The following is a 22,130-nucleotide window of genomic DNA, read 5'->3' on the forward strand; positions in this document are numbered from 1 at the left end:
CCCCCCGCCCTGCCCAGTCTCTCTTGCTGCCCCTCCCCTGGTCAGCCCTCCACCTCCCAGCCACAGTGGCTGCAGCACGCCCCAAGCAGACCCCTTGGCTGGGAACACCCTCTGCCCCAGCAAAAATTTTGCTCCCTTTTCAAGGCCCAACTCAAATATCAGTCTCCCCTCTAAAGCTTCCCCAGGCTCCTTTCCCTGCTGGACTAATGCTCCCTCCTCAGTGCTCCGCCCCCAGGCTAGCCAGGCACACGCTCCCGGGGCAGTGGGGTAGCGTCCACAGCTCACAGCTGTTCTGCTGTGCACCTCTGGGAAGAGGGCAGCTACGGCTGGTGTCATATCCCACCCTGTCCAGGCTTCTGGACACGTGCTCAGTGAGTGCCCTTCAGGGTCCCCTGTGCCAATGTTCCCAGCCCCCATCTGGGCTCTGGGCCCCAGAGGTAGCAGGTGTGCCCCTCATCCGGCACGGAGGTTCCGGCTCCACCCCACTTGGCTGTATGCAAAGCTCTAGTACAGATGGGGATGTCGAAAATATCCGTGACATATTCCAAACTGGCCTACTTTCCTATCACGAGAGACTCTGGGACTGAGACGGGCGGGGACACGTGAGACGGGAGTTTGGGACCTCTTCCCACCTCTGTCGTCCTCTCTCAGCTCAGTTGTTAGACAGGAGAGGGATTTGCAGCCTCACCCAGCAGTCCCCGCCCTGCTCGGCAGCTGTGGGGTTCAGATGTTGGTGGGGAGGGTGGCGTGGGGTGTGAGGGGCCTAGGGGAAGTCGGCGAAAGAACCAAGACCGGGTCCTATCTTGGGAATCCTCCCGCCCCAGAAAGGCCATGTCATTGGATTTGGGGGCTGAAGGCTTGGGTTCAAGTCCTGTGTCACTTGTGAAGCCTTGGGCAAGTGTCTTCACTTCTCTGGGCTTTGGTTTTCTCATCTGCAAAATGGGTTCCTCACGATCTGCTCCTTGCTCTGCCCTCCTTGGAGGCTTGATTCCGGAATTGCCCCGATGGCTGTAAAGTTTTGGACCCCGTGCCTTATTTACCCAGTTTCCGGGCTGCTCACCTTGGTGGGCTGTGCCCTTGCACGGCAGCTTATGTGGTCACCTGCTCCAGCCCTCTGCCTCCCAGCAGGCCTAGCCGGGCCACCACCCTTAATCCTGGTTTAATGCTCTCTGAGTAGGGAGTCACCCACAGTCCTGCCTGGTGCCAGGCCCTCCTCACCCCCCTTGAAACCGGCAGGAAGTTCACACTCAGAGCTGATCTGGGTCTCTCCGGCTGACACGGAACCCCTGGAAGGATCTGGCTGGTTCCCTCCTTCACAAAAAGTGATGCTTGTTTCCGTTCCTGCTTTTCACGTTGGACACATCATCCTTCTCTCTGTTTCTCGCTGTGGGCAGGGTCCTTGGGACATTTCCTAAGTCTGATGGGGCTGGATTTCTTTCTCCTTTCAGGTGCCTTGCCCAATTTGGGATTCTGTGGGTGTGTGTGTGTGTGGGGAGAAACTGCCTCAGTTTCCCCAGCTTGCACACAACTAGAGAAATAAGTGGCCGAATTGGGAAAGATTGGTTGCGATGGATCTACAAAACAGAGCAAAAACAGAAATAATGGCTCGTATTTAAAACACTTATTATGCACATATCCTTTCCAGTTATTCCGCTTCTAGGAATTTATTCTACAGATATGCTCCCATTGTGTGAAGTAATTACCAGGATCTATCTCTTGCACTAGACATGGCTTAAATAGCCATCAACAGGGCACCTTTATTTTATTTCATTATAGGTGTCATTTTTAAAGTAATCTCTATACCCAACATGGGGCTCAAACTTACAACCCGGAGATCAAGAGTCAGCATGCTCTATCGATGGACCCAGCCAGGCGCCCCAATAGAGCACCTTTATATGAGCTGGTATAGAACAACGTGCAGTTTATATTGTTGAATGTGTGTCCCCTGCTGCTGTGTGGGTGAGAGAACACAGAGGAAATGCTGGGGAGCACATGTGCAAGCCCCGAAAAGCCAAAGAAACTGGGAGTGCTGCTTGCCTCTGGTATGGGACCTGGGTAGCTGGCGCCAGAGGCCGCAGTGGGGAACCTAGCTTTCAACTCTATCCCCTTTAGCACCTTTTGAATTTTGTATCGCTTGCAAATAGGACTTCCTATTCAAAACATCAGTCAGATTAACTTTTTTCCAGGCCTGGAAATCTTATATGTCACTATTTTTTGGTCCCTGGTGGTTATTGTTATGATCAGAGCCCCCTGGAGAAGGAGGATAAAGCCAGTGGGGGGGGGGGGGGGGGCAGGGGCTGGTATGGAGTCCTGGGCCCTATCTTGGGATGGAGCCCAAAGCTCAGAAGGCCGGCATGGAAGAGGTGGACATGGGGGAGCAGCCACTGGAGAGGCCCCTGAGGATCGGGATAGTAGGATTCCTAGAATCCACGCAGCGCGGACCCTCTGGAGGGTGGAGGAGACAGAAGAGACTGAGAGGACCCAAGCTCTGCCCGCGAAGCTAAGTGGGTGTTATGAAAGCCACTAGAATGGGTTTGCACGTGAGGATCGCAAGGGTGGGGAAGGCTTTATTTACACTGAGAAAATGGAATTTGAGCCAGGTCTAGAATTGGGACTCAGGTGTCAACAGGTGCAGAAGAAGGAAAGAAGGAAAGATCACCCTGTGGTGGGGAACAGGATGGGCAAAGAATGGTGTGTGAAGGGAAGATACAGAGCACGAACGCACACACACAAGCACGTGTGTGTGTGTGTGTGTGTGTGTGTGTGTGTGTGTCTGTGTGTGCGTGGTATTGCAGGAGGTAGCCAGAGATAAGGCTGGAAAGATTTAGGGGACAGATCTTGGAGGGCCTTGAATGCCAGGCTAAGACATTTATTGAGTATATCAGGCATTCTCCCCTGAGGCGAATGGATCCTTAGGGCAGTGGAGTTTCTTAAACTCTCTGAGGGTGAAAGACCTTTTTATTGTTGTTCAATTTCCAATAGACTGTGAACTCACATTTAAAAAAATATAGGGAAGCATGGGCGCCTGGGTGGTTCAGTTAGTTAAGCGTCCGACTTCGGCTCAGGTCATCATCTCATGGTTTGTGGGTTCGAGTCCCGCATCAGGTGCTTTGCTGATAGCTAGCTCAGAGCCTGGAGCCTGCTTCGGATTCTGTGTCTCCTTCTCTCTGCCCCTCCTCCATTCAGGCTCTGTCTCTCTCTTTCTCTCAAAAATAAATATTAAAAAAAAAAACTAAAAATGAGGTGCCTGAGTGGCTCAGCTAGGCGACCGACTTCGGCTAGGTCATGATCTCAAAATTCATGAGTTCAAGCCCCACATCGGGCTCTGTACTGACAGCTCGGAGCCTGGGGCCTGCTTCAGATTCTGTGTCGCCCTCTCTCTCTGCTCCTCCCTTGCTCACACTCTGTCTCTCTCTCTCTCAAAAATAAACATTTAAAAAATTAAAAATAAATTAAAAATAAATAAATGCAGTGAAAATGATCATGTGCTAAGATGTTGTGACAATGTCAAATCCCTGTAAAGATTTCTCAACACTTATTCTCTATTTCTGCACTCCACTTGTGAACCGGTGGCCGCACTGGTCTGTGGACCACACTTTGAGTACCCTGCCCTAGGGGTCTTGGGAGGGGCTGCAGAGATCAGGGAGACTCACAGATTTTTTTTTTTTTTTTTTTTTTTTTTGGTGGATGGGCGTGTATGTTCATTTATCGAGGGAGAGGCCACAGAACTTTTGTCAGGACCTCGAAGGGTTAAGGGTCCTCAAGGGACCCAATCCCTTGTGTAGGGAGTTGTTACTGGAGGTCTTTGAGCGGAAAGCTCTAGTGGGGCAGGAAATGTGCCTGATTCATCCTGGGAACCCTCCACCCCCACTCACAGCACCCAGAGCAGCCCGTCTGGGGCCTAGCAGTAGAGAGAAGACTGGAAGAGGCTCCAGAGAGCAGGGCGCCCGTTTGGATCAGGGAGGGGTGAGTCTGCTGCTGGGGTGCAAGGCATGTTCGCTGAAGATGGGGAGCTAGCTCCTCAGCACCCAACCATGAGACCATGCTGCCTGCTGGGGAAGCAAGATCCTGAAAGGGAACCTCTCTTGGGGTGGGAGCCACGCAGAGGAGGAGGCTTCGGGGATTCAGTCTGGGTCCAGAAAACAGCATCCTGGGGTCCTGTGAGCAGCTTCTGAGTTTTCAGAGCAGATGCACGGGGCCCCAGGGCATCAGGAAAGGCCAAGACTCATGTGGATACAAGCTCCTATTCCAACAAAGGTAGACCCTACGGATGGATGGATTGAACAAACCCCATGGAAGACTCCTACTTCCATTATTACTTTTTTTTTTTTTTTGAGGTGGAATTCATAGACATAAAGTTAAAAGTGAACAACTTGGTAGCATTTAGTGCATTCGGCATGTTGCACAACCATCATCTCCACTGAGTTTGGAAACATACTCATTAAGCAATTGCTCTCCATACACTCCTCCTCCTCCTCCTCCTCCTCCTCCTCCTCCTCCTCCTCCTCCTCCTCCTCAGCAAATCTCTATGGGCTTGCCTACCCTGTATATTTCACATAAACAGAATCATACAATATGTGACCATTTGTGTCTGGCTTCTTTCCCTTAGCTCGTGTTCAGGGTTCATCCACGTTGAAGCGGGTATCAGCACCTCATTCCTTTCTAGGGACGGATAATATTCCGTTGTATGAATAGATCACAAATCGTTTAGCCATTCATCTGGCGAAGGGCAGTGAGGCTGTTGGGTCGTGTGGTGGTGCTGTGTTTAACTTTTTGAGGAACTGCCGAACTGTTTTCCATAGTTGCCGGTTGATTTTTCATTCCCACCAGCAACGTGTGAGAGGGTTCCGCCTACTTTCATTATGACACAGGTGATTGCTATAACCTTGGAAAGCAGGGAGATGGTTTCCAGGTGCTGGCATGGGTAAACGAGGTCAGCGTGATCCCAGCTTATGTCCCCCACCGCCCACCATAGGCTTATAAGGCTGGTTGGCAGGTCTGGGAGGCTGCTGGCTGGAGTGGGGGCGTGGGAGGGTGTCTTTCCCTTTCAACCAAGGCATGTAGGTCAGATGGTGAAATCTAAAGCCTCAAAGCCACGCTGGGTGTAGTCCTGCAAGAGTTGGGCTTGTGGTCCACTTGGGCCCTGTGGGTCGAAATATGTCCTTTCAAGGATAGATACAGACTGCCTTCCTCTTTCTCTTCCTCCTCTTCCTCCTCTTCCTGCTCTGGTCTCTTCTCTTCATCTTACTTTTCTCTTCCCTTTACTTTTTCTGAGTTTCTCACCTCCCTCAGCCTCTCTCTCTTCCACCTCCCCTCGTCTCTCCTGTTCTCCTCTGTTTTTGTCTGTCATTTTCTCTTCGTCCCACTTCTGTCCACGCTCCTCTTCCATCTTCCATTCCTGCTCCAATCTTATCCCCGCCCCCTAACCCTGCAATTCTTATGCCTTGGGGACTGAGCAGGAAGGAACGCGGTGGGGAGATGCAGGCTTGTTCATGCCCATGGACTGTATCTATGAGCGCTTCTCTCCACTTCGACTCTGGTAAGTCTCCCTGAAGTGAGATGGAGCGCTGGGAAGTCTCTCCTTCATCTTTATTCCTTCCTCCTCCAGGACTGGGGACCCACTGACATCAGTGTTACAGAGCATGGTGGTATGCAGGTGAGGATCAAGAGATTCACTTCTGGTCATCTCTGTCCCTTGGTATCGGAGGTCAAGGTCTGGGGAAAAAGGAGTCTCTAGGTGCGCTTATGTGGCAGGAATTGGCCTTGGTGGTGGTTCGAGAGAAGAAGCACAGTCATCCATGCCACAAAGCTCTGGACACCCTCTGTGTGCCAGGCCCTGTACAGACCTGCCAGTTAAGCCGCAGTAGCAGGCAAAGCCCTAAGCTGGAAAACAAGAAGATAGTCCCCTCCCCCCTCCCAATGGTTCTCAAATGGGGAGGGGGCAAACCAACATCTCTTGGACATTTGTTAGAAATGCAAATTCTCAGGGGCACCTGGGTGGCTCAGTCAGTTAAGTGGCTGACTTCGGCTGAGGTCATGATCCCATGGCTCCTGGGTTCGAGCCCCGCATCGGGCTCTGTGCTGACAGCTTCGAGCCTGGAGCTTGCTTTGGATTCTGTGTCTCCCTCTCCTTCTCTGCCCCCCAACCCCTCACGCTCTGTCTCTCTCTCCTTCAAAAATAAATAAGCATTAAAAAAAAAAAAGAAATGCAAATTCCCAGGCCCTCCCTCAAATTCACTGAATCGTAAACTTCAGGGGTGGGCCCCAGCAGCCCATCTGACAAGCCCTCCGGGGACTCTGAGCCTCACTTTAGTGTAAGAACCACTGCCCGACCCTGAGGGGGAACCCTAGTTAATGAGGGAGCCTCAGTGCTCCAGTCTGATGGCAGAGATAGAACCCTTGTCTGCCCTCTGACAGGGAAGACAGAGACCTGTGCTCAGAAAACTGCCAATCAGATGGACATCTAGGCTCTAATCTTTGGCTGGAGGTGGCTGTAGTCAGGACTCCAGAGAACCCCCCTCCCACATTCCCTCTCCATTCTTCTGAAAGTGGGTTTGATGTGCTAATGAGGGCATCAATTATGGCGAATCATTAGCATTCATTACAATAAGAAGCAGGAGAGGGGGGACCACAGGGACTGAGGGACAGTCTTTTGAAACTTAACTGCTATTCACTCCTCTCCTATAGGGTGGGAGGGGGAATGGGAGGGCCTGGAATGCGAGAGGTGACATTTAGGGGCCCTTGGCGCTAGGCTGTGGTCGGAAGGGTGCAGGCCTGGGGCAGAGGGAAGACCCTCTTCCTCCTCACGTTTCCCCCACCCATGACAGCTTCTGCGCCAGATGCCAGGTCACTGCTCCTGGTCGCCCTCTCTCCAGAAGAGGGCCAAATCACAGTTCCCTCACTGCTCGCAGGCCAGCCTGATGGCATGTGGATGGTCCAAAGGGGGCTCCTCAAATGCCCTAGCTGGACAATAGCCCTGTTGGTAGAGGGTTTTCACTAGGATCTGGGATGGGGGAGGGGGGTTCCACGGCGGCAGGGTGAGCAGTTTGGAACATGGCAGCCATGATTTCCACGGCATCTTTGACCCTGAGCCTTTCCCTAGGGGCCCACGTGCCCCTCCCTGCCCACCCCTGGTCCCGTCTCCTTCTTTCGGCCCAGATGTGTGTCCAGGTGCACTGCCTCTTCTGATCATGCTTTGGGGAAGGGGAGGCCGAGAATTCTCACCTCTAGCCTGCTCCCCCATAACCTCCCTCCCGTAGGTTCCCAGGACCAGGCTAGGGGGCTGGGTGCAGTGTGTGAGAGGGGCAAGGCGGGTGGTTAAGATGCCCTTTGCTCCCTCAAACATGCCAGCTGTCCCTTCCCGACAGAGAGCAATGCCTGAGATGCAGGGGAGGAGGGCCAGAGGGAAGTGCCCTGTTGAGGAATGAGAGTGGGGGTGGGGTGGCACCTGAGGCATCTCAGGTGGAGGCAGCTGGCACATTGGCTGTGCCCAGGCACCGTGCCAGCTTACAGGAGCAGTTCTCGTCTCTCGGCTAGAGAAATAATACCTGCCTTGCTCTGCCCCTGATCAGTGGTGATGGCTTCTCCAGCCTATTCCCTACCCCAGGAGACTCTGCTTTGGAGATGATGGGGGGCACCTCTCTTCCCTGTGGGTGGGGCAGAGGATCTCATGGGGTCAATGCTATCCGCCCTCTGGCTCACTGTGGGGTCTCAGGGTCTTTGTTTCTGTTCAGAAGCTGTATCTTTTCTCACCCCTCCACGGGACCCAGCTGCCCTGGGTTGGGTGGGTGCGGATGAAGTAGTTGAAGGGGGTCAAATGGACTCGAAGCTATGCAGATGATCAGGAATGTCAAGGATTTGTCTTTAATTTTTTTAATGTTTTTTATTTATTTCTGAGAGAGAGACAGCGTGAGCAGGGGAGGGTCAGAGAGAGAGGGAGACACAGAATCTGAAGCAGGCTCCAGGCTCTGAGCTAGCTGTCGGCACAGAGCCTGACGCAGGGCTCGAACCCTCGAACTGTGAGATGATGACCTGAGCCGAAGTCAGATGCTTAACCGACTGAGCCACCCAGGCTCCCCAAGGATTTGTCTTAAAAGTGAACTTCAGGAGTGCCTGGGTGGCTCAGTTGGTTGGGGGTGCGACTTCAGCTCAGGTCATGATCTCACGGGTCATGGGTTTGAACCCCATGTCAGACGCTGTGCTGAGAGCTCAGAGCCTGGAGCCTGCTTCCGATTTTGTGTCTTCCCCTTTCTCTCTCTGCCCCTCCCCAGCTCACGCTCTGTGTGTGTGTCTCTCTCTCAAAAAAAAAATAAACATTTAAAAAATTTTGAAAAGTGAACTACACAGGGGCGGCATCTGGGTGGCTCAGTTGATCGAACATCAGACTTCAAAGTCGGCTCAGGTCATGATCTCTTGGTTCATGATTTCGAGTCTTTGAGCCCCACATTGGCTCACTGCTGTCCACGCAAAACCTGCTTCGGATCCTCTGTCCCCCCTCTCTGTCCCTCCCGTACTCATGCAGGTGCGTGCTCTCTCTGTGTCTCCAAAAGTAAAAATTAAAAAAAAAAAAAAATGAGCTACACAAATAAAAAAACATGGCCTGAATCTGATTTAAGCTTCTCTCTATGAAAGAGCTCCTCATGACGCAGGAGGTCACCTTAGGGTGGGGAAAGATGGAAGCATTGTCCTGCTGACATCTTCAGATCTGTTCCCAATCTCTGGGGGGCTGATTCAGAGCCTCTTTTCCAGTCATCATCCAGGGCTAATGCCCAGTTCTTTCACCTTGACATAACTGTATGCCACATTCCTGAGCCCATCTCTTCCCTCCACTCAGGCTGGCCCCTGCTCCTGGCAGTCTATAGGGTTAAGAAGTGGTGGTGTGACAGAAAGGAGGCTGGGAGCTCTGGAGTCAGGCAGATCTGGGTTTGAATTTCAGCTTTGCTGCTCTTAGATTGGGCAAGTGGCCCTTCCTCTCTGAGCCTTAACTCTTTGTCTCTGAAATGGGGCCAAGCATGCCCACTTCTGCAGGGTTGTTGAGAGGGTTAAATTAGAGACTATACGAGTAAAGCACTTGCTGATTCCCTTCTCCTTAGGTGGGGACGAAGTGGGGCAGGGAAGAGACCCTGTCTTAGGGAGAACCTGACAGGGAGAGGAAGGGCAGAGTCTGTATAGTTGAGTCAGAGTCCTGAATGGAGGAACAGAAACTAGAGTCCCCCCCCACCCCCACCTACAGGCTCTGAGAGGCTCGGGAGGTGGTGTCCAAGCAGGTGGGGGGAAGCCCCCCTCCTCGTACTGCCCCCTCCCCTGCACAGGGCCCGCTGCCTCCCGTGCCCATCCTGGGCGGACAGCCAGGCAGGGATCTGGGTGAGTGCCCACTGTGTGCTCAGAGGCCAAAGGATGGGCACCGTCCAGTTGGCAGAGGGAGAGGCAGCTGGCCCAGGACAGGAGAAGTCAGGGTGCCGACTGCTGGGGTCATGTTCCCAGACGGTGTGTCCGGGGCACGGCTCTTGGCTGCTCTCCTGAGCTATCCTGCTGGAGCTGGGAAGCCCTCCCCAGCCCTCCCGCCTAAGTTACTGCAACTGGAGGTGAATCCGGGAAGGGGCATCTGAGACTAGCCCCTAGCCAGGCCTGCAGCTGGCTCAGGGGCAAGTCTGGGGGCGGGCAGGAAAATGGGAGAGCCTAGATTAAGGTTGCACCCAGGGAGACCAGGAAGTGGGGAAACCGGTTTGTCATTTGGGCCGCTTGGGGTGGGGTCTTCTCTCCTGCCTCTCCGCCTGCCTTCCACTCTGCCTGGTGTCCCATAGTGAAGAGGTGAACCGTGCCCTTTTTCTGTTCTGTCTAAACTGGCTTTGGGAATGCCAGGAATAAACAAACGGGGCAGGGGACTCAGTCCACCTTCCCCTCCCCAAGAGAAGCTTGGGCGAGGAGGGACAGGACAGAGAACAGGAGGGAGAGAGGAAGCAAGTAACCAGGACAGGAGGAGGGATCAGGGTCAGGGTCAGGGTCAATGCCGGTCAGAGCCGGAGAAGTCTGTGGAGCCAACAGGTAGGCGTGGGTGGACGGGGAGGGGGTGGGAGTAAAGCGGGGGTGGGGCAGAGCTGGTGCCCTGCATGTCGCCTTGGAAGTGGCAGCGGTATCGCCAAGCGAGGTGTGAGAAGGGGCTGGAACGCCCGGCTTTGGGGTCCTACTTGACAGACTAGCAGACTCCCCTCACTCCTGGCACGGGCCTCTGCAGTTCCAGCAGATGCCTGCAGGAGGGGCCGCAACCGGAGCTGGGGGCAGGGAGACAGCCCAGCAGGGGGCGCCGGGGGACTGGGTCCCTGCGGCCGAGCGGCGTCTAAGGAGCTGGGGAGGGGGATGTCCCGGTAGAGGAGAAGGAGGGTCCAGACTCTCCCCGCATCGGGCGGCTGTGGCTTTCGGAGGTCACCTTGGCTGAAGGTGGCCCCCGAGTCCGGGCCTCTCCGCCTTTGCCTCCCTGCTCGGTCCCTCCCCAAATGCTTTTCCAACCCAAGGCGCGCCCGGGCTTGGAGACCCAGAAGGCCCCCCCCACCCCCGAGGTGCACCCCTCTCCTCCGAGCCTTCGGTGTTTGTCTCCATCGAGGCGAGAGGATTGCATGGGGTGAGAGAAGCAGGTGAAGTGGGGCGGGGAGCGTGAGCGCTCCCCGCACCCCTGGCCCGGCCGCGCGCCGCGGGATCCCGCCGCGCAGCCGGAGGCCGCGAGGCACAGCGCCCCCTCCCCTCCTCCGCTCCCGGCCACCCCGGGCGGCCCTTTGTACGTTCCGGCCACACGCGGGTGCCCGCGCCGCGCGCGTTCCCGCCCGCAGTGACACACCCGCGCCGGCCCGCGCGCGCGCCCCCCCACACATACACACACACATACACACACACTCGCTCTCGCACACTCGGTGACACGCCCGCGCGCGCGCGCACCCACACGCCCGGCCGCCGGCGCCCTCCCAGCTGGTCCACCCCGGCGGGGCCCGCGCCCCCGGCCCGCCCGCCTGGCACCGCGCCCCGGGGCTGGGGCCGAGCGAAGAGCCCGCGAGGCGGCGAGAGGGCGAGCGCCAGGCAGGCCGGCCCGGGGCCCCCGCCCCCCGCGCCCCCGCCCGATGGGGAACGCTCCGTCCCAAGGCATGTCCCTGTCTCTCTCCTCCCTAATGTGCCTCCATGCTTAAGTGGAAGGTATTTCTGTTTTCTTTGTGTGTTTTCCCCTCGGCCGGGGGCGGGGGCGGCGGCCGGGCCGGGGAGGCGGCGGCCGGTGGGGCGAGGGATGCTCGGGGCGCAGGTGTTGGGGGGCAGGGGACCGCGGCGTGCGGGCTTGGGAGACGGACCCCGGCGACAGGAGTCCTGGGACCAGAGGGGGTCAGGGATTGGCGAGGCTGGAGACCGAGCGGGGAGGGCCTCGTGATGCCCGGGGGAGGGGGCCCGAGGGGTGAAAATTTAAAGGGGTACGTGTGGAGGGAGGAAGGGTGGGGAGAAGAGGAAGGGGGATGGATGGGGAGGGGAGTGGGGGAGGGGCGTGGTCCATCCGTGGTGGAGGAAGAGGAGAATGCAGGGGGAGGCGAAGGGGACAGAGAAGTGGGGGGTGGGGGGGGGGCCTCGAAGGCCTCTCTTTCCCCCAGGTCCCAGAATGGGGTGAACACACTTGGACGGTGGTGGTAGGCGCTTTGCGCCAGCCCCCCAGGGAAGGTAGGGGATGAGTGCGTTCTGGGGTTGGCTGTGTTGCCAGGATACAAGCCTGTATTCCCCCCGCCCCCCTCATCTCGAGGCCCTAGCCCTGGAGACCTCAGAGCCTAGGCAGCAGTTGCAGAAACTGGGGACCAGCTCCCCGCTCAGCTGGCGGGTAGGGAGGGGCCATAAGAGGGAGTGGCTGGGGGAGGGGCTACTTGGTCTTAAGCCCTCCCCCTGCGGAGGCCAGAGGGGAGGGGAGGGCGCCCCCAGCTGGGGAGAGCGTCCGGGGTGAGTGAGGAGGCAGGGACCACTGGAGGCTGAGGGGCAGAGGGCGGGGCTGGGGAGGGACGCGCCATAGCCCCCCCCTCCCCTCCCACGCACCCCCCTGCTACGTCAGAAGCTCCCGGGCCAGCTCCGAGTCCTGTCGGTGGGGGCAGCAGGATGCTGGTGGAAGCAGAGGGGGCCGGCCGGGTGCCTCCGCAGCTCGGCTGGCAGGGCCCGGCGGGGCGTGTGCGGCTGCTGGTGCTAGCCCCCCCGCCCCACCCCTCCCCATGCAGCCCTGGCAGTGCCTCCGGCGCTTTGCCCTGGCCTGGTGGGAGAGGACAGCCGAGGGCAGCGCGCGATCTCCCAGGGAGGAGGCCGGACCGAGGGACCCCGGGGGCCGAGGGGAGCCAGGTGAGCAGGAACAGGGACTGTTCAGGGAGGAGATCCCTGGCTGGTGGTTTTCCCTCTCTCCAAACACTACGGAAGCAGGCGGCCCCGCAGCCCCCAACTTTAAGGGAAGTGTTTTTCCCCAGGGGAGGGGAGGCACCTGACTGAAGCGTTTCAGGAGATGTTGGAGCTACTGTTGGTTTGGGGGAAGGGGAAGCAGATGAAGATTGGGAGTGGGGGATAGCTCACTTTAGGCTTGTGGGTCTGAATGTTCCTGGGTGTGAGGTTTGAACACTTTGCGGGGTAGGGTACCTGGTTCCTGACTCTGGATATCTTAGTCTGGGTGACCTTGAGCCTACTGCTTTGCTGTCTAACTTCGTGCCTCAGTTTCTCTCTTTCCCTTCCCTATCCTTCTTGCTGGTTTTGAAGAATTGATGATGCATTTGATGGAGACTGTCACTATGAAAATGTGAGGCTGTCACTATTGGTGGCAGCTGTCATGGTGGTGGTTTTTCTGGCGTGGCTGTGCGTGTGTATATATGTGGGGGGCCGTTTGGGTTTATGCGTGGGGAGTTTTGCTGGTTCTGGTTGGTGTTAGGGCCACTGTGAGCAAGTGTCAGGGCCTGGCATTCACACAGGAAGAAGGACTCCAGGGGAGCTGAGTTGTTGGGCTAGAGACTTAGCTGGTGGCCTGGTGTAGAAGCAAGGCTTGGGGGTGAGGGCTCTGGACATAAGGGGAGGGGGTTGCAAGAATAAGATCCCCCCCTCCACCCAGATTGCCTGGCACCCAGGCACCATTGGCAGCGAGTGCAAAGGCTTTGCCCTGGCTTCTTGCCACTATGCCTTGGGGACAAGAAGGTCTTTGTCCAGTGCCCCCCTACCCCCGCCCCGTTCCTTCCGCCCTTACCATGATGGCTGATTCTCTGTGATGACCCTCAGGGCTGGGATGGAGACGTGGGTCCCCCATGTGCTCTGGGGTTCAGGAAGAAGCAACTGTGGTCCTCAGGCAGTGCTGAGTGGGGAAAGGGGAACTCTCCTAGGGGAAGGATCCCTGGGAATGAGCCATCAGGAGCCCTGCCCCCACCCCAGGCCTTCTGCATGCCTCCTTGTTAATGGGGGAGGGGGAGTCGGGTGGGGAGACTCTGGGGTCTTCACAGCCTGATTCCTGCTGAGCTCCAGGTTTCTTAAAGATGTACAAGGTGCGGCGCTGGGTGCTGGGATGCAGAGCCTCAGATGCTCTCTCTTTCTCTCTGGCCAGGGACCCACCCTGGAAAAAGGGTTTAATTAGAACCATTGATTCCTTCTTTGGCTGCGGGCATCGATCTCAACGGTGTGGTCAGAGCTGCGGGGTGGGGGTGGCATGGCTGCTGTCTGCCCGATGCCAACTGGGCTTTCTCTGACAAAACCCAAGCTTAGGAGGGAGGAGGCTGGGCTCTTGAAAGTACCGGGTCTGTTTGAGCCCCACCCCCACCCAGGTCAGGTCTTTGGAGAAAGCAGGGAGCTGGGGCTGAGGATTTGAACAGTGGGAGGGGTGTTTGGGGTTCAGGATCATCCTGAGTGGTGGGCCTGGGGCTCTGGAATGGATGGGCAGCTGTGGCTGGGTGACATCCTGGGAAGGGGAGTCAGGAGACAACAGGGGGCCTGTGGGTGCTGGGCAGGCAGAGAGTTCGGGAGAAAGACCTAGGACTTGCCATAAAAGCTTCTCTTTCGAGGAATCCCAAGCACTTATCTCCTCCAGCCCTGGCAAGGAGATCCAATTTCTTCTTTTGCTTATGTCCTCAAGGCTCAGAGAGGGACAGAGACTACCTCAGAGGCCCAGCAGGCCTGGGTGTGGCCTTTGAGCCTGGCTTCCTGACCAAGTGGCCCCGGCGTAGGCACAGAGAGCTGGGGGGTGAGGCTTCTGGCAGCCTCGAATCTGGTCTCTGGACTTGGCGGGAGGTGGAGGACAGCTTGTGCCCCCCAAGCCCCGGCTGCCTGCCGTGGGTGGGCTGGTGCAGGTGCAGGCTTCAATGAGCCACTCAGATGCTCTTTGAAGAATCCCTTGTTGGCTTCCTAGGGCCCATTCGAGCAAAGATAATAAAAATCTGGCCGTCAGCGGGTTTGAGGGCTGCACTCGCTTCCCCTTCTTTCATTCCCAGTGCTGAAAAGCAGAGATGAAGGCTTTGGATTTGGCTGCTGCCCCGAGGGAAAGAGGGAGGGAGGGAGGGAGGCAGAGGAGGAGGGACTGATTTCCTGGCAGCCCCTGGAATTGCTGGGGAGGTGGGCAGAGGGGCAGGGGCTTGGTCCCCAACTCCTGCCAGACAGCCTCGGGCCTCGGCCTCGATGGGGCTCCTGTGCCTGATACCCAGGCTCCAGCTTTGTCCTTCAGCCCCAGAGGCCAAGAGCCGCCCCCTCTCTGCTCCACTGCTCCCACTTCTTCCCCCCTGCTCTGCCCCTCAGTCTGCCCCCCTTCCTTCCCCTGGCCTCCCCTCTCCTTACCCCTCAGTTTCTCCTGCTCTGCACTTCTCTCTCTCTCTCTCTCTCTCTCTCCCCCCAGCTTGTCTCCCCTTTTCTCACTCTGTCTGCCCCCTCCCATCTGTCTGTCTTCTTCCCCCCAGCATTGGTCCTGCTTTCTAGGACTGTCTGGAAGGTTGAGAAGCCAAGTCGGGGGTGGGGTGGAGGGCAGCCGCAGCCACTGGAGGGACAGGCCTGGGTTGACTATTACGGTCTGTCAGGTGCCATAGTTATCAGAGTCCAAGCGGAAGGGGTTGCTGAGCACTTAGAGACGTATGTGTGTAGAGAGGGCGCCATCCCCCTCCCCGCACCACAGCGGGCACCTTGCCCTGACATTGGGCTTCAGACACTCCAGTTCTCCTGCCGTCTTCTGCTACTTGACTGCCGGAAACCAGCGCCTCTGGCCTTGGGCCCCTCTGCTCCTCTAGCCACACACACGGCCCCAGACATTGCTGCCATCCTTGTCCACTCTTCCCTGCACACAGCCACCGCACCGTTTCCAGGCTCAGAGGTGGGAAGGGGAGGGTCCGAGAAGCCCTTGGCCCTATCCCTGCCCCACACCCCTGGTCTCTGGTAGGCCTTTCTGGAGCCCCATTGAGGCCATTGTGCCCCCTTTGCCATCTTGTCAACCTCCCCTATGAAAGACAAGACCATCTGGAAAGAGCACTAGACTCTGAGTAAAGAGACCCCGTTCCCATTCTTCCTCAGCACCCAAATGTCCCAGTGACCTTGAGCAAGTCCCTGCCTGGTGCGGGCCTCTTTCCTCACCTGTGAAATGAGGGGGCGTGGGCTGGATCGTCTCCAAGGTCTCTTCTGACATTCCGTGGATGTTGTGTCTCTCTTCTGGGTGATTTGCATATGCTTTGCATATATTAATGGTGCCTGCTTGAAGGGGGAAGGTGCCACCCACAAGGACCAGAGTCCCACCCACCATTCCGACTTCCCTTGCCCATTGGTCCATGCTTTCACTGCTAGAATCTCCTGGGGGATGGAAGCTGAGGCCTGAGCATTTCCTGGGGAGGTGGGTCTGGGCCTTCGGTTCCAGACATTCCCGAGGCAGAATGGGGGGTAGCCCTAATAGAGGGGATCCCTACCCTCATCACTCCTGCTACAAAGGGTCCAAACAGGGAAGCCGGGTGCTGTGTGACTTTATCAAAGTTGCCTGTGGCTACCATGGGGTGTGTGAAACCCCACTGAAGCTGGCTTGGGGGTCTCCCTCCTCCATTCTCGGGGCCTGAGCACCTGCTGGATGCTAACGCGCTTCACTAGGTGTAAGAGTTCCTCCTCTGGCTTCAGCTCCCATCCACAGCCCAGGACTGCTCATTCCGTCCTATATTCCTGCCCACTTCTGCTCAGGCCCCCGGGCTCTGGGTATGTGTGGGTGCAACTTGGACCTGATAGCTGGTCACTGAGAGCAAGCTAGCTCATTGCATATCGGGCCCTGCCGAATTACCACACCAAAGGTGGAGCCCCCATGCTCCCTACTGAGGGTCATAGGCGTCATCAGGGAGAGTCTGCTGTCCCCACTTCTGTCCCCACCTCCGTCAGCCCAGCACTTTCATGAGGACTGCCCCCAGGGCCCCTTCCCTGCCACTTGGCCTGAGCTCTGTGTCTGGCACAGGCCAGTGTCATGGGTCCCAGCCCCCAGTCCTGGTTCCGTTGCTCACCCCCCTAAATGCCCATCACATGGGGCAAGGCTGGGGTAAAAGTTGGCAACCTGGAGAAGATAATGTCGGGTGACTGAGCAACGGTGAGACTATCTGAAGACAGAAGCAAAGCTGCCTTCCACTGCCAAGGAGGACTGAGCCAGAGGAAATAGAGCCAGAGGGATCAAGGTTAGATTTAGTCTTAGTGAGAGGCCGTCCCAGGGGGCAGATTAGTTTCTGACCATGGGGTTGCTGGGAAGATTAAGTGAAATCGTAGATGAAAATGTCCAACACATTGCCTGATACTTATTAAACACTCAATAAATGGTGTGGGGGAGAGGATAGATGTTTCTTTTTTTTTTTTTTTTTAATTTTTTAAATTTATTTCTGAGAGAGAGACAGCGTGAACAGGGAAGGGTCAGAGAGAGGGGGAGACACAGAATCTGAAACAGGCTCCAGGCTCTGAGCTGGCTGTCAGCACAGAGCCCGACGCGGGGCTCGAACCCACAAACCGTAAGATCATGACCTGAGCCGAAGTCGGACACTTAACTGACTGAGCCCCCCAGGCGCCCAAGAATAGATGTTTCTGAAACCGGAAGAGACCGTCTTCTAACCTTGAGACTTAGGATTTTGTAGGGGTTGAGGGGTTGGAGGGACAATTCCCAGAATTGTGTTTCTCCCACACTTGGGCGGCTGTTCCCCCAGCGCACCCCTCATGCCTCACGCATGCCCAGGGCCCACACACCCCCCCGCCGTATACCCTGCCCTCAACCTCTCTGCTGCAAGTGGGCAAACAGAAGGGTTTGAGGACGAGAAAATGTACTTCTACCCTTCCCCCAACCTTTGCCCAGGACAGCTTGAAAGGAAACAGGCCCACGCTGTAGTGGGAGGAATAGAGGTTAGATACAAAAGAAAACCTCCCAGAGTGTGAAGGCGGCGGGGGACCGCGTGGGAGGTGGGGGGTGGAGGGGTGGATACTCCAAGGTGGGGAGCTCCGGTGGTGTTTTGCATCTTTGACCTCAATGATAGGTGTGTGTGAACATGAGTAGGCTGGTGTTGTACCTAAGGGCAGGGGACTGGTTGGCATGACCTTTGAGATGACCTTTGGGCCATCCTGTAGAGCTTGAAGGATCCAGTTTAACCTCTTGTGGCTGTGTAGTCGGCAGAGTACAGGGGTCCATGATGGAGAGGGGTCCAGACCTGCTGGGGAGGAGAAGGGGACGGGGTATTCACTCTTTAATCCCCCAGGGCAGAGGGGTGAAGTGCTGAGTAAAGAGCAAGCATTGGACCAGTATCAGGTTGCCAGCCTTCCCCACTGCTGTGTGACGCTAGGCGAGTTAGTTGCCCCCTCTGGTCTTCAGTGTCCTTGGTATGAAAAGAGAGGGTGGAACTAGAGACTTTGTAAGGTCTCTTCCAGCTGTCACAAGTTCTGTCTACTTCCTCTCCCTTGAGATAACACATGCCTCGCCACAGAGAGGGTGGGAAGAATATTTCCGAGTTCCAGCTCAACCGGGAAAGATGGAGATTTGGCCCAGGAGAACATTGGCACAGGGCTCGGGCGCAGGCACCCCCCCCCCCCCCCCCCCCCCCCCCCCCCCCCCCCCCCCCCCCCCCCCCCGCTTACGAACAGTCCCTCATGCTCCAGAGGCACATTTTTGCCTAAGTCTACCCTCCCAGCCCGGAGGATGGATAAGGGAGTGGCTGGAAGATTCAGCTATCTGAGTCATAAACTCAGTTTTCTGCTCATCCCAGCAGACCTGGCTTCGTTCCCTTCCATTCCGTTCGGGGACTAGAATCCAGTCCGTATTTTCTGTCGCAGAGGCCCTACCCGCCGGTAGCTCCTCTCCCCCACAGCCTTTTTCTGGTTCCGGGTGGCCTCAACCACCTGGCCCAGTTGACTGCATGTCCCGGTATGGAGTCGTAAGACTGGGAAGGAGCTGGGTTTTTGCAAGCTTGCCAGCCTCACCTCTGCAAACATCCTCATCCCTGCATGCAGGCTTCCTTTCCGCCCCAGCCAAGGAACTTGCCGGAACCTCTGTCCCAAAGATCCCACAGAGAAGTCCAGACCCAGGGGCCCCAGTAGAGAGGCCCTAGCTAGCGCTGTTTGTGCCGAGCAGGCTCCCCCCACCCCCCAGGGCCTGTGATAATTGCAGGCACAGCGGGCATCTGTGGCGTCACCCTAGGCACCGACGTCTGCCTCATTGGGGAAGAATTAACGATTCCGTCTCCTTGGGAAGGCATTTCGAGGCTCACCGAAGCCCTTTCAGAGCAAGACCCAGCCGTCTGCCTGCTCCCCTGGGCTGTCCCCTGCCCGCTTCGCCCCCACACAGGGGCTAGGCTGGCCCGGTGAGTCTCCATTCTGGTCCCAGCCACTTTCTAAGTAAACGTTAGGGCTCCGAAGGAGAGTGAGGGCCTTTAGGACTGACATAGACTCTCACTTTGCCAGCCCCCTGACTTTCAAGCGTCTCCCTAGCCTGGGTGCTCGGGGATTTCTGGAACTTAAAAGGAGAAGGCTAAGGGGTGAGTGGCTTCCTGGAGCCTCTTCCATGGGGGAGGAGGGAGAGCAGCAAAGGGGCCCCTGGAGGGCCAGAAGTCACTTAAAGGTGAACTCCAAGAGATCCTGACCCGGCTTCTCCTGAACCCAACACCTCACCCCGCCCTCGCTGGTTCCTCCCTGATCCCTCTGCAGCCCAGAGTTAGAATCTTCTGCCTCTCACCCCTAGGACGAGGCAGGAAGAGACTGGAGCAAAGCCTTCTCTTCCACTTGTCCTTAAGAGGTCACTTACCGTGGAGCACAGCATGGAAAGAGGGGAGACAGGCGAGGCCTGAGGAGGGGAGATGGCAGGCAGCTTCGTTCAGGGGTCAAGAGCTCAGGCTTTGGAGTCATACCCACGTGTGTGGTTTGGGACAAGTCACTTTGCTTCCGAAGCCCACTTTACTCATCTGTAAATCAGGGCCGATAACAGTGGTTTCCTCACAGGGTGGGTACCAGGAGTAAACGAGGTAATTGAGGTAGAGTTCCCGGCACACTGTAAAGCTTCAACAAACAGTAATTTCTTTGTCTTCATGTTCCTCACTGGCCAAGGAAATAGTAATATCTTTGTCTTCATATTCCTCAAGTCCAAGGGGGACTTCTCTTCCTGGAGGAAGGGGCGTACGTGAGAAAACCTCTTTAGTTTTTTCTAAAACCCAGATCCTCACCTCGGCTTATCTGGGGCTGGGTCCCCGGAGCTGGCAGGCAAGGCCTGTGGTGGGGAGGAAGGGAGGCCTGCTGGGTCTTCACTGCCCCCCCCCGCCAGAGCCTGTGCCCCTCTGTCCATCTCCCCCTTCCACACGCCACCCCCCACTCTACCGCCTTGTCCAGGAAGCCCTCTGGGACTAGATCCCCAAGCAAACACGCTTGATGTCTTCCCTCAGTCAATGTCTCAACATCTGGGCCCAACAGCTGTTTCTCCCTGGGATGCCTGCGTCTTGGGTAATCGGTGGGAAAATTGGAACCATGAGATTGGCAGGGGGCTCGGAGCACTCTTGCAGCCAGACGTGATGCGGACAGGGAGGGGTCTGAGCCAGCCAAGTGAAGGCTGTGCCCGACAGGGTGCGGCGGTGTCCGCAGGTGGGAGGGGGCTGAAGGCCCCACGCCCCAGGAGGAAAGGTAGACAGGGATCAGAGCATGAGGGAAATAGGGTACAGTTAGGAGGGCTTCGCTGCAGGATGGGAGGGCCGCAGCCGCGATGGATGGCGGGGGGGGGGGGCTCACGCTGAGTGTTGGGTGTGGAGGTGGGCGTGAGGGGTAGAGCTTCAGACAGGTTGAGGCAGGGGTGCCATTTTCTCGCACAGCCCTTAGCACAGTGCGAGTGTGTGAGTGCTTGTTGGGTGTGAAATGCCTCTGTTTCCTCCTCTGCGGGCAGAGGAGGGAGTCCTTCCTCAGGGAGAGGGGGTGAGTGGAGCAGATGGGGGGGGTCTCTCGGGCTGAGAGAGGGCCATCAACAGGGCCACGGTGGCAGGCCCCTCTGATGCGGGAGCCACCACCCGTCCTCCAACAGGGGGTGACCTTGGTCGGGGGACACGGATGGGCGCTCCAGGGCGCTATCACGGGGATCTTGTACAGGCGCTCCAGTGAAAGGCCTGCCTCCGTTTCCGGGAGGAGAACCAGGCCTGGCTTGTCGGCTGTCTGTCCTGGGGCCCTCCTTCTGAGGACCTCATGTTTTCTGTGTTGTCCTGCTGTCTGTCCTCCTGTCTGTCTCCCACCAGTGTCTCTGCCCCTTCGGCCCCTGCTCTTCCTCCAACACCCAATCTCTATCCCACCTGCCCTCCCCACCCCCAGTGACCCCTAAAGGGACAGCTCCTAAGGCTGTGCCTTGCCCTGTCCCTGCCCCCCTCCACCCCCATGGCCCAAGGCCCCTGCCCCGGCCCATCCCACGTTGGGAGCCCCATCCTGGGCCCCTTGCTCTCTCCAAGTCCTCCCCTCTGGCTCTGGGCATTCATTCACGACTTTCCTCCTTTCCTGTCCCTCACCCAGGGCTCCAGCGTGCAGCCGGAGGGAAGCCTCCAGGACTCTGTTCCCTCTGTTTAAAGTCTCCAGGTTAGTAAGCCAGGAGGGAGGCCTCCCCTCACCATCTTGCCTCCCACGGCTCCTTAGCCAACCGCCTCTCCCCAGCCTAGAGGGCCAGAGTTGGGGGTGGGGGGCTATCCCTGATGGGCCCAGGCCTTTGCCAGGGGAGGGGGCAGCAGAGACTTGACTCTGGGGAGGGCGACTTGCCTGGCAGAAGGTGTGTCTATGTGTGCATGTGAGTTAGTGAGTGCGTGTGCATGTACATGTGTGTGCTGGCTGCAAAGCCTCCGTACAGCTGGGGCTGGGAAGAGGGGAGGAGGCAGGAGCCCTCGGCTGAGGGGAATGGCGGCCTGGGGAGAGGGGTTCAGGAGCAGGGGGCCCTTCACACGGAGGAAAGCCCATGTGGGAGATGGGACACGGGACCGTATCCTACCTGAGTACGATTCTGTTTGGTTTATAGGCGCTTGCCAACCGGTGATCTTATTTCATTTATTCAATTATTCACTCATTTGTTCCTTTGTTCATTCATTCATTCATTCATTTATTCATTCAATAAAGGTTTGTCGAATACCTTCTCTGTGCCAGGCAGTGGGCTGAGCTCTGAGTCCAACAGTGACCAAAACAGATAAGAGTCCTTTCATTGCTTAAGTGGAGAGCAAATAGAGGCTAAGGAGTGGGCTGGGTTCACTAGCTGTGGGGCCTGGGGCTATGGCTCGGCCAGCTGACTGTAGAATACCTGTCCCCACTCCAGAGCTGTGACTCTGTGTCCATTGATGCCCTTGTCCACCCCGGCTCCCCTGCTGTCAGCTGCTCTGTACCTTATGTCCCTGTAGAATGTCCCTTGACCTGATGGCGCCCCTCACATAGTGTGCCTCCATCCAGTTAGGCAATAATTGAGGCCCCAAGTCCCTGTGGGCAGTGTTGTTCAGCCAGTGCTGAGGTCACCTCAGAAGGCCTCGGGGAGCCAACGCGCTACTTCTGTGCCCAGGACCAGGAGACGGAAGCCCTGGACTTAAGAGACAGCCTGACCTGGATTCAAATCCTCACTTAAGCCGTTTATTTCCTAGCTCCTGGACGAGCCACTTTCCCTCTCTGAGCCTCAGTATTCCTGCCTGTAA

General features: G+C 57.1%; 1 protein-coding gene across 1 annotated transcript in view; it reads left to right on the forward strand.

Moving 5' to 3' along the window:
• The first annotated feature begins 2,354 nt into the window (after positions 1-2,354).
• Positions 2,355-22,130, forward strand: part of SRCIN1 (SRC kinase signaling inhibitor 1) — a 71,782-nt gene continuing 52,006 nt past the window's right edge. The window contains exons 1-2 of the mRNA XM_039227785.1: positions 2,355-2,411; positions 12,228-12,345. Of these exons, the coding sequence (XP_039083716.1) occupies positions 2,355-2,411; positions 12,228-12,345 (175 nt within the window). The remainder of the gene's footprint in view (positions 2,412-12,227; positions 12,346-22,130) is intronic.

The sequence above is a fragment of the Hyaena hyaena genome, unplaced genomic scaffold, assembly GCF_003009895.1.
Source record: "Hyaena hyaena isolate Hyena2069 unplaced genomic scaffold, ASM300989v1 scaffold_29, whole genome shotgun sequence".
NCBI classification, from domain to species: Eukaryota; Metazoa; Chordata; class Mammalia; order Carnivora; family Hyaenidae; genus Hyaena; species Hyaena hyaena.